General features: G+C 31.7%; 1 protein-coding gene across 1 annotated transcript in view; it reads right to left on the reverse strand.

Moving 5' to 3' along the window:
* LOC129216863 (rho-associated protein kinase 2-like) overlaps positions 1-12,957 on the reverse strand; it is a 102,817-nt gene that overhangs the window by 16,793 nt on the left and 73,067 nt on the right. Inside the window, exons 23-27 of the mRNA XM_054851078.1 lie at positions 10,041-10,134; positions 8,068-8,162; positions 7,855-7,980; positions 3,510-3,732; positions 586-742 (exon numbers count right to left, since the gene is read on the reverse strand). Coding sequence (XP_054707053.1) covers positions 586-742; positions 3,510-3,732; positions 7,855-7,980; positions 8,068-8,162; positions 10,041-10,134 — 695 coding nt within the window. The remainder of the gene's footprint in view (positions 1-585; positions 743-3,509; positions 3,733-7,854; positions 7,981-8,067; positions 8,163-10,040; positions 10,135-12,957) is intronic.

Consider the following 12,957-nt stretch of genomic DNA (forward strand, 5'->3'; position numbering starts at 1 on the left):
TTCTGGTTTCCAGATAAAAAGTTCTGCACTGTACTTTCATTTCGTTTTATGAGACATTTTTACAAGGCTTTTTTTGTGCATAGTTTAAGGAGTTAATACAAATTAAATATGATGAAAGCATTAGGATTACAGAAATATAGCTTAAAATAACCGCTTTGACCTTTTTAGACAAGCCTATCAAATAACCCTAACTATTCTAATGCTTCATCTATGAGATTGAAAACTCATGCTATTCAAAACGATAAAAAGTTTAAAAATGCTTCTCAAGTGGAGAAGCCCTAAAAGATCATTAACGTGGCTTAAGAAACCTTCAACCAATGGTGCATCCATGGAAGTGGCAAATATAAATCAGAAACCAACATTTTTCAGACAAAAACCATAATCAACTTGTTACTGAATTACAAAGAATGTGTATGAAAAAATAATAACCAATAAAGATGATAATAATAAATTATTTACAGGTAACTAAAAGAGGGCAAGATATATACTAGATAAAACTGCATTCCCTATCAATAAGATATTTAACTAAAATTAAGAAACAAGTACTTAATGATCAAGCACATATTGAATTTCAAACAGTCTAACCTCAAATTCAGAACCATCACAGGATCAGCATTAGCTTTGTCGGACTCACTGTTATAAAAAATAATTTTCCGACTGCTGACCACGACATATTGCTTCTTCCATCCATGTCGTCTGATGTTCTGCTTAGGAACTGCGAGCCAACCCTCCAATCGAGTTTCTGAAGAAATAAAGACAAAATTCATTTTTACAATATTTTACAACTTGTACAACCCCCTTCAAAAAAAAAAAAAAACATGTCAGTCATACATAAAAGGGAAAAGGTTAAATTTGTTTTTGACAAATCTTTGCAATCTATTAGTTGGGGCAAAGCTAACTGCAGCGTTGCAAAGGCTATGCTGATCCTAATCACACTATTATGCCCGCTGCCAGATTAGGTTTGCCTAACTATAGGATTGTCATTTTGATACGTTATTTTATTATTTTACGAAATGTTCTTTTTTTCTTTTCAAACTTCTATGTTCTAGAAAAAAAAGAGAAAAAAAATAAAAACCTTCATGTTTCTAACAGTTACAGTTTTGCATAAATATCAGACTCATTTATTCAGTTTTATTTTTATACGCACTGACTATCGTATGAAAATAACACTAAAAAGTTGGAACCCTTTATCAGTCATTCAATCATACATACAGTCATTCAGAGAAAGTATGAGCCATTTCATTAAACTTTGTTGCACCAGTTCAAACTTTTTAGCACATTTGAACGCCAGTGCTGCACTCAATCAACAAGGTTATGAAATAAGCTTTCTACTCTCTATTTTACAAAATGAAAGTTGGCAATATTGTACACAGCTCATTCTATCCTTCAATAATTCTTAAATAATTCAATAACTCTTAATAATTCTTAGAAGCAAACTTTGAAGTTGTTGAAAATACTCTTTTTACTTTGTACTATTTTATGCAATATCATAAGTCTTAGAAATACTGTGAGGTTATGAAGTACACAGTGAGAATATTTAAACATAAGGCAATTTTGTTTTGCTGCATTAAAGTTACATTGCGTTTACTGCAAAATAAATAAATAAATAAATAAATAAAAATAAATAAATAAATAAAAATAAATAAATAAATAAAATAAATAAATAAAAATAAAAAAATTATTCCATTACTGATGCAGCTTAAAATTACCCTAAATAGTAGGATAGCTGAAAATTAGTGATGTGCTGGATCGTTAAAAAAGTAGATTTGCGGATCTGGATCCGGATCATTAATGTCAAGATTTGCAGATACGGATACGGATCTCAATTTTTTAAAAAAAACCCAAATCAACTACCCAAGTGTAAAATTTGCTAGGGAAGGTATTCCCGCCAGGGTAATGGCACTGTTTCTTCAAAAAATGTCATTTACGGCGAAAATATAATCAAGACTATGATTTACTCTTTAAAGAAATCTCCGTTAAAATTGAAGGAGAGTTGGAAGGACTGGGTTAGCTTTGCATTAATGCTTAAACAGAATATGAAAAATTATTTTTAGCTTGCTCGTTAAATGTAGGATACAGGAGCAAGAGTGTAAAGCTGCTTCTGGACATGCTAAAAATATTTTTTTTGCATTTTATTTCAGCATAAATGCAGCGCTGACCCATTCCAACCAACTTATCCCGACCGACGAAATAACAGAGCCGGGAACACCTTCACAATCAGTAAATAGAGAATTTAATATCACTTTTTTTGAAGGATGCCGAGAAAAGCCAAAATGAAGAATAACTCAAACCCCCAAATACATAACAAAAACCAATATTAAATTAAAAAAAAAAAGTCTCTGAGGGGGCGACCTCATATGAAGATGAATTTCGCGGGTCAGAACACACATTGTTAACAAACATGAACTGACAGCAAATAGAAATTTTAAATCATTGAGCTTTTTTGTTTTGTTTTTCGACTACGAAATCTCTTCCAACCATGCGTATAAAGGCTTAGAATTGCATTTAGAATTTACTTAACAAGATTATAGCTCCTACTGTATATAACTTGAAAGTTCCAAATAAATATAAAACGCAGAAAATTTCGTTCTTTCAATTAGCTCCAATATTTTTAACGTACCGTAAGTTTTTACTACCATAATCGTGAAAATAGTTAAGTTGGCTTTTAATTAATATCTCCGACTCTCCGGTAATTAAAGTTCTACAAAAACAAGGCTAATCTAGGCACACTTTCGATCAAGTCAGCTTTTGAACAAAAAAAAGAACTATCAAAATCGGTTTATCTGTTTAGGAGATACGATGCCACAAATAGACACACATACACACATTTTTAAAACTTATTATCCCTTCCTTTTTGCGACGGAGGGTACAAATTGGCCTCGGAAATGATACCTTATAATTTAAATAGGGAATAAAACCTAATTGAAACGGAATTTAATAGTCTTTTATTCAAATATTCAATATATTTAAGAATTTTTAGAATAGAAAAGATCCGTCAAAAAAGTAACGGATACAGATGCAGATCTTTATTTTCCCTCGGATATCCGCGGATACAGATAAGGATATTCGGAACATCACTACTGAAAATGCAGCTAATAATTAATTTTAAATGAATTTTATACTGATCATTTTTGAATTCTGATGAACTGAACATTAGTTTAGGAGTGCTTCTTTTGCTTTACCCAAAAATACAATGAAACTATTAAAATATGAGAGGTAGTTCAAAATAGAGAAACTAACTCAAAGTTATCCTAAATGACTGCAAAATATTTTCATATGAAATGCCAGCGAATAATAGTGAACACAGTATTTAGAGGCAAAAATCTACAATAAGCAGTGACAAGATTTATTGTCTGCAAAAAAAAAAAAAAAAAAACATACATAAAAAAAAAATAAAAATAAGAAATAAAATAATTAGAGTTGCATAAAATAGTGCCTTTTATGATTGTCTGTAAACTTCAACAAAATAAAATGCTCATAAATACTGTTTGGGGAAAAAGAAGTAATACCTGGAAAACCATCATCCGTATCATTATCTGGACCACTATTGATACTAGCTGTCTCGCTATTTAGAAGAACCAACCGCTGTTGCAACTGTTCTATTTCAGAATCTTTCGAGTCCAATTCCATCTGCAACTTTAATTTACCTTGACTTTCATCATATAACGAAGCATGAACTTCTGACAACTCTTTTTGGAAACGGGAAACCATTTGATTGTACTTTTCCCGTTCCTTAAGAAAGGAAGAAAGACAAAAATATAAATAAATAAGTAAATAAAACATGCTTTAAATTCAATCATCAATTGGCAAAATTTTTAATAATGAAAACTGTATTAGAAATTGTATAACTTTTTATTACACATTTCAACTCTTTACCTACTCAGAGCTGAAATATGTAACATATTTTTAAGCATCTAACTTACAAACAATATTTTAAAATTAAGATAAAATAGTTAAATTTAACAATTTGAGAAAATCTCAACATAAAAATTATTTTAATGTTGTATTAGCAGGCATGCCCATCACCTCTAGAGCAATGCCCCCCCCCCCTCAAATACCACAAGGACTCCCAAGAACAAGAGCCCCCTCCCTCTAAAAATTTCAATGGTGCACTTTGCGCCATGAACCCCCCTCCCCCCCGGCATTAATAAATACATAAAGAAGTTTTATACATTCTACAAACTACAAATAGCACTAAATTTGATCCAAAGTAGTTTTATACATTCTACAAACTGCAAACAGCACTAAATTTGATCCAAAGTAGTTTTACACATTCTACAAACTGCAAATAGCACTAAATTTGATCCTTGAAAATACGGGCGTTTCATGATTTCAGTTTCATTAAAGTAAAAAAAAACCTACCCAAGTACTTCTGAATCTTGAGGAATTTAAAAGCTAGCAAAATATATTTTGTCGTTACTATAGTAAAGTCATTCTTTAGAAAGGGGGGAAAAAAAACTTTTTTGGGGGGCATTTTAGATGAATTTATAACACTGATAATTAAAAAGAAAACTCATATTGAAAAAAAAAAAAAACCTACATATGTTAAAATAGAAAAATAAAATAAGTAAATTTTAATTAGTTTAGGTTAAAATAGCTGCTGACTTTCACAGAAATAGAAATATTTACAAGAAGCAAAAGGAATGAAAACTTAAGCACCGAAGCAATTCAGATCAAACTTAGAAAAAATTATTTTAATAAAGTCGATCAAAACTTTGTAGATCAAAAATATTCCTAGAAGTAATTTCTAGCAAAACACGTGTTTAATTCATTCAAAACTGAATTTCAATGAATTAGTATGAAGTTAGTTTCTAAATGTATTCTAATAGTAAAAGTCTTTAAAAAAACAATATTTTTTAGTTAAAATATTAAAAACTGTACATTAATAATTTAAATAAAGTATAAAATAAGTTAATTAAAAGTCGCATAGACTAAAAAAACTTCCAACTTCCAAAACAATTGATATTGTGGAGGACTTATTATTTTTGCATATTCAGTTGAATTGGCATGTAATTTCACTTTATACTGGAAAGTTTAGCTGCCAAGTGCGTGGCAATAGCAAAAACATTTATTTATAAAGCGAGTCGCTTATTTGCTAGTTTCTGTCTCCTACTTGCATGCCTGCTGGTGGCAGGATGTACGACATCTATATTTTTAAATTGTAAATAAAAGAATTTTATTTTATACTAAAGTATTCTTCAATGTTCTCATGTTCGCGGCCAATTGGACCTCGTGACAATATATTTATAGGATGCAAAAGGATGGAAACTTCAAGCAGGGCATGCAATTTTTGGCGAAGCAAGTATTCGATGTTGACATGCCTTGAAAACATAGGTTTCATTTATACCAGGTAGAAATCAAGAAAATCTCTTTCAAATATTCAATCTTAGATGCATTATTAATGAATGAAATACAAATAAATTGTAAAATTGTTGTTGGAGGAATAAATTGTAAAATGGGAGATTTCCACAAAAATCGGGCGAGATGGCAACTTTGAACTGAAATGAAAAATAAGGGAAATGTTCATGAATTTTTCATTTTTCGGCTGAAAATTGGAAGAAATTATGTTCACGAGTTGAAAACCATGTAGCACAGGCTTTTAAAAATGAACCTTTTTATTTTTTTTCCCTTTAGACACACACCAGAGCAAAAACTAAATTTTGCTGTTTTAGGAACAGAACATAGAAATGTTCGGCATCTGTGTACGACTTGAGAGCTTTTTTAAAACAAAATTTTCAATTTTTTATTTTGCCGCAAGATGGTGAAAAATTTCATGATGGTGAAGCGAATTTCAGTCTTGGACCTGAATGTAGCAGGATTTCAAAATGGGATCACTTTGGCACAACTGGAAGATTTCCTCCCTTGATTTAAAAATTACTGATAAAATTGTCTGTGGTAATATAAATATGGTAAGTTTCTTATAAATATAACAACTTAGACTGTTTGATTTTAAGCGAGTTTCCCTTAAAATGATTATTTTTTATAACCAGAGTAATAATAATGTTTGGTGTGAGCAAGCTACACATTTTACTTTAATCAAAAGTACTAACAAACATATTAATTGCTTTTTTTTTTTTTTTTTTGTCTTGGTAAAGCTTAAAACAATAAAAGGTTTCCTTTTGAAGCTTAAATAACTACTTTGTGCCGACCAAATATTAAAAATAGTAATGAATAAGATGAGATGTTATAAAATGAGAGCATTGCAGAGAGACATTGTATGGTTCAAATATTATATGCAAAGCATAAAATATTGTGCGGGATGCACAGCAATGTTAAAAATAATAATAAGATGGATAACGGATACTAATGAATAAAGAATAAATCTTAAATGAATAAAGAAATAATCATAAGAAGACCAAACACAGTTGGTATTAATAAATTTGCTTTATAGGCAATAACACTTGCCCTTATGTAAAAACATACAACAGTTACTTTAGTAATTAAATCCTAAAAGGGAGCATTATAAAAAACTTTCAAATTTAACCCATATTTTTTTGTTTTTTTTTGTTTCAGAAAAATCACCCAGTGTTTAATTATTGTTTTACAAAACATTTCACTTGTTTTAGAATACATGCACTCTGCATACTTAAAACAAATCCTAAAGACATTGGGAAAAAATAATAAAATACATATGAGGAAAAATATGGCCTTGTTTTTAAAAGTGATGACAGTAGCATGGTCACCCTGTTGATCAGTAATGAGTCAGCATGAAAACCCAAATCTAAACCCCACTAACATTTTCAGTTATCACAGCATCATGTGCGGTGTCAGTGCAACTAAGCACTCAACATTTCAATTGCCAAAAATGAATGTAGCTTAGCTTATAAAAATTGCTTTAACTACATTAAAAATTAAGAATAACTTAAGCTATATTAAGAAAAATTTCTGAAGAGATGTACAGAGTTCGTACTCAGTTTCAGAAATAAAATGAAGGAGTTTTGGAGGAGTTTTGAAGGAGTAAAATGAGATTTTGAAGGAGTACTAATGGAGTGTCATTAAATGATGTCACACTTTTTTTCAATATATTTGACCATCAGCACCCTTTATCACAAAGTGTCACACTTCACCCCAAACTTCTCTTGTCACATCATATTTTTTACAAACATATTGTTACAATAACTGTGTGATGTCACTTTTTGTCACCCTCTCTCTTCCCCTTGTCACAATTTCATAAGCCCGTCTCCTCCTCAAAGCATGACATCACTTGTGGTTGACCCTTTTTACAATATCATAACTGCAATTAACTAAACAATTGTTTTTTTTAACGCAATCAATTAATGTAGTACATTTACTTATGCAGTTTTAAATATTTAAATAATAATTAGACAACTTGACTTTTCCTGCTGAGAGTGTGGTGGAGGAAAAAACAATAATCATAAAACTTGAAAAAATAGTCAAGCACCATTTAAGCATGTTTTACTTCACTTTTGAAATGTCTTAGTCTGCTAATAAAAATTTCACCTTCAACTTTTATGAATTAACTATGGTCAATTTGTAAATCGAAAAAAATAAATGCACAAATTACTACATTAAAATCGCCTTAGTGACGAAGTTAGTTGTCAATCGAAGTATTTTAAGTTTCTGTTATAGAGGAGGATTATGTAGCCTTGAACTCTAAAAAAGAAGGAGTTTTGAAGGAGTTAAAACCAAAATGAAGGAGTTTGAAGGGCCCCTTCAAATTTTTTTTATAAATTAAGGAGTATTGGAGGAGTTTTGAAGGAGCGTACGAACCCTGTGTAAGCTCAATATTCATACCTTAAAATATACTGTTAAATAAATAGTATAATTTAACTTATGAATATTAAACTAACAACTCTTCAGAATTTTGCAGTAACTAAAATCAGTTGTACGTACGACAGTCAGATCTTGCTGAAGTTTGCGACATTCTTTTGCCTTCTTTTTCGAATCCGTTGCACTGGACTTGTTTTTCTTGCCGGACCAGTCTTTCCTATTCATTACCTCAGCCAGCTTATTAACAGCCTAAAAATAAACAAATGAACAGATTTTAATAAACCGAGCACAAAGCATCAGCATTGAACAATCTCTCAGATTCAGAAAGGTTATTACTTGTAGTTTCAAAAGCCGCTCTTGTTGGAGTTGTTTATTGAGCTGTTGGATCTGATCTTCAATATTTGAAGACTCATTTCTAAGGTTGTTCAAATCTAGGGGAAACAAAAACTTTCAATATTGCTTCATGTGTCAATAAAATTATTATTTATGAGCTAACTTCAACTTGTACTTGCATTGATGTACATGAATTTCCAGTAAAAGAAAATTTGAAGAACTGTCCTACTTATCTAAATACTATTCATACTAGAGACATAAAATATAGCAATTTATCAGGAATACTGAACTTTATACCATGACTCCATCAATATTTTTTGTTTATGGGAGTTTTGTGATAGTAAAATGAGCATCTGATTCATAAATGCTTTGACAGGATTTAGGTCAGATTCTTAATGGGATGAATAGTTTTTAAGAGAGCTCTCGATCATCTGCATTGGGGATAGATAATGTGACTAGAACTAGCCTCACAATGTTTAAATAAAGCATTTAATTAAATAAGATTAATAGTTACATTAAAACTAAAAAAGTACCACTGAAAAGTGGAAAAAGCTGCTTGGGTATCGGAAGATCTAAACAACTGTTGGATATGTTTTATCCTTTACTGAAATTCATTTTTGACGACTACTTTTGACTAGCTGTTAGATCTGTTTTAGCCTTGCAATTTCAGTCAGACATTAACAAGTCCTATGAGCTGAGAGTAACTACATAAGAATTTGGAGATAAAAACTTGTTTTATGTGGCTAGCAATATTCATTTTGCTTAAATGAACTATGAAACTAATATTTAGCAAACACACATCATGAAACAAACAACTGCTTTTAAAAAAATGTGTCGTTTACAGAAAATTGCTTAGAGTTTTTAGCTATTAAATATCATAATAAATTCACACACAAGCTTTGTGAAATCTTTCTCATCATTCGACTGCAAGAAGAAAGCCTAACACGAAACATAAGTTATAGCTAGTGTAACATTAGTTGCTGCTGGAGTTCTGAGATTCGGCTAGTTAAAGTTGGCATAAAAGCACCTTCAGATAGTTTACGCATTGACAAAACTTTCTTTAGTGTATTCAACAAAACCTGGGTTTAAATACTTATATAACTGATTTTTAATTTCAAGAACTTATTACCATATTACCCTGCATTACCCGGCATGCCGGAAAATTCGAATTTTCCGGCATGCTGGATAATTTGAGGCTTATTTTCCAACAAAGCAAAAGTAAATTTCCTTATTCAGTTCCAATCAGAAAGCAAACCACTGCAAGGGGGGGGGGGGGGGAATAAATACCGAAAGTAACCTTCATGTAAAAAAAAAATGTGTATTGCATATAATATGTGCTTGTAATTTATGGTAGGTCATTATTAATGGATTTAATTATATGCCAATAAAGTAATCAATTCAGAAGCAATCATCCTTACTGCGATTTGTTCATATTTTTAAAAATAATTTTAAGTTTATTTTAGAGAGGCGAGTTTAATTTTCATTTATTGAATAGCAGTGGTAAGTTCTTTAGCACTGGTTTAGGGGCGGTAACTTATTGCTTAAATGTTTGCTTACTTAATTTTTATTTAATTTTTACATAATTATTCGTTATTAAACAATATTTTTCTTGTTAAAATGACAAATGACATTGTTAGTAAATATTTTTACAAAATTAAACTGTTGATGATTACTAATAAGATATGTATAGAACTTATATTCCTTTTTAAGCTGAACATATATTTTTTATAGTATGAATTTTTCTTTCCTAACCTCAATTTTTCCGGCATGCCGGAAAGGGCCAGGCAAGTGTTATTGAAAATCTGGTAACCCTCGAATTTTGCAGCATGCCGGATAATGCAGAGTAATACGGTAAGTTTTTCCCACTTTAATACTGCAGAAAATCAAGCTGCAATGAGAGCTGTTCTCCCAGCTAAATTCTTGACACAATGAAAACCAATTTAATCACACAAAATTATAGCTTGTGAAAAGATTACCTTCTTGAAGAGTTAATATCTTTATATTGAGATCCTCTTTGTCTTGACCTAGCAACTCGATGGTCTTTTTGAAGTCATGTTCCTTATCTTTCATCTGAAACAAAGTAAATGATTGATGAAATGAACAAATAAAAATTAGTTGCCATGCAAACAAAGACATAAGTTGCCCCTGTGCGGCACTTCTTAAAGGGCGGCAATTTCACACTTTTGATGTGGAAAAATTCAACACATTTTTCCAATAAGGAAATCATGCCTTTGATCCTTTAATAAAAGCAAAAAAAACTTTGAATTGTAAGGTTTTGGTACGGCTATGACAATAAAATTACCCTGACATAAAATATGTTTTTCTTGTAGACATCTCAGCACTGTTGTTTGCTTTTTTTCTTTTTTCGTTGAAGCTACAGATGAAGGTGGTAAAGTAAAGTTAAGGGACCAAGATTTTTTTTCTGTTAAGGTTAACTATTGCGGAGGAAAAAAAAAATTTCATGATGAAGTTACCACTTGATTTTAAGAAAGTCCTTGGAAACCATCTTATTAAAAAAAAGGGGGGGGGGGGGAACCCACTGTTTTTTTCTTTTTAAAGGAAAATGACAACAAAAGTAAGAGGAGAGAGGTCTCAAATGGTGGGCGATATCTTGCTCATTTTCAGGATAGCATCAGGATTTTAACAATTGCTTTGATTGGTCATTGATTACAAAATTTTCAATGAGACAGAATGAATTTTAAGTTCATTTTTAAAAAGCACTTATTCACAACTCAAATAATAATTGCTTGTATTACTGTTTTATATCAACAAATTTCTTTAAACAAAAAGATTCACACTTAATTATTCATTTTAATGAAAGGTTTTTAATCAGTAAAATGATGTCTAGGCAAAGCATCAAACACATTTACATCAAAAGTAATGATTTTTGATGCACAACTTTTTCTTCTCATGAATCACAGTGTGGTTAATCAATTGTAAAGGGCTTCTTTATCTTATAGTCCTCTATCAGTGAAAAAGGGAATCATTCGAGTTTGGTAATGTAGCAGTACCGGATCTAGGGAAGGGGAAGGGATAAATTTTGCCTGTACACTCTGGGCGACAACTTCTGAGTTTGTCAACATTAAATGATTTGCTCAAGCACGGATCCAAAAAGGAGTTATAACTACCTTTGAGAAAACAAAGAGACCCTAAATTTGCATTTCTAAAATTTTAAATTAGGAAAACTTCCCCGACTTTTATGCTCCTTCCTAGTGTCACAAAGCTTAAAATGCTTTTTCAGGATTTTAAGTTTGTAAAATTTCCAGAGGAGAGCCACTTTTACCATCCCTTTCTCCCTTAACTTGGCCAAACATAGCCAAAAACAAAGTTTTTTTTGGGGGGGGGAGATTCATTTTCAACTCCTCCCTCTTCCCTCCTTCGCTGTCTATTGTTGTCAAAGATAGCTTGAAATGTGTTGTGAGGTTTGACCCACCGAAGAATGCTTAAAATTGTGTTGTTAAACCTTCAACAAATGTCACATTTTTCAGGAAGAGCAACTGAACCTTTGGTATCTCTTAATGTCACCAAACAACCCAAAAATGCAGTTTTAGGCCTTGAGTCTCGAAACATTTCCAAGGGATAACGCCCACCCCAACTCTTCACATCTCATCTTTTAGCCTAATTTTGAGTTTTTAAAGCTTCAATACCAGCAAATTCCTGATGGCAGTGTGAAGTACATTGTCTTAGCAAAAGCTGACCCACAGACCCCAAGTCATGTGATTCGACAACAGCGAACGGTTGGCATGTTTTGCGTGAAACAAGGGAAAGAAACCTGATTTCTTTCAATGTTTTGCTTTAAAATATATCACGTGCCTTGGGGTCTTTGATCCACGAACGAATCTTTACTCCCTCCCTTTTATCTCTTCAATGGTTAAGTCCTGGTTCTTCCTCTGTAACGTGATTAAAGACAGTCAAAAATGTGTATTTAGGACAATTTCTTAACTTTTAAATACCCATCTCATCCAATGTCTCCAAAAGTAGCTTAAAGTTGCATTTCTAAAACTTCAATTCCAGAAAATTCTAAAGTAGGAACTGCAAATGTGCACGAAATCACATACCATCGTCACAGTTGGCTCCAAATTTCGTTGTTAGAAATTTCTGAGGGAAGCCTGCAAAGCCTTTTATTTCCTCAATGCTGAAGAGCTTAAAATGGGAAAACTTCGGCATTGAGAAAATATCCAGACAGCTCCCGAACATTCCGTTTTCTTTAACGTCATCAAAGATAGCCTAAAATTGATTTCAAGTTTGAAAGTATTTTGGAAGGAAAATCCAGTCTTTGCTCGAATTAGAGGAAGCCTTTACACCACTAGATACAGCCTACATTTACATGTTTTTCGGTTTCGTTGTCAAACTTTCCAAACAGCACCTCCGAATCTTCCACAATATCTTTGCGTATCCAACGATAGCCTAAAATTGCTTTTTGACATTTTAATATCGGAAAGTTTACTTGTGAAGTCCCGACCCTCTGATGTCGCCGAAGAAAGCATAAAACTAAATTTAATTTAGAAAAAAAAAAACTGGAGGGAGCTCCAAGTCCTTTTTGTGATTAGCGTTACTAAAAACTACCTAAAATTCTGAATTGACACAACTTTTAAAATTTTTTTCGGTGGGCTCCAAAATCTTTTTTTTTTCTTCTGCAAGAAAAATATGAAGAAAAAAAAGTATTTTCTTCTTTATTAATATCTTATTCTTGCTTTAAATACTTTTGGTTCTTTAATATAAGCTATTTCCCATCAAAGGGGTGGCAAATTGAAGAACCGCCTCGGGCGGCAGAAAGTGTAGCTATGCCACTGGTTACAAGGCTTAAGGAAAAAATTAAACTATTACAAGGCATAGCTACCATCATGGAAAGATAAAAATAAAGGAAACCTAGCACTAATAAATATAGTTACA

The sequence above is a fragment of the Uloborus diversus genome, chromosome 2, assembly GCF_026930045.1.
Source record: "Uloborus diversus isolate 005 chromosome 2, Udiv.v.3.1, whole genome shotgun sequence".
NCBI classification, from domain to species: Eukaryota; Metazoa; Arthropoda; class Arachnida; order Araneae; family Uloboridae; genus Uloborus; species Uloborus diversus.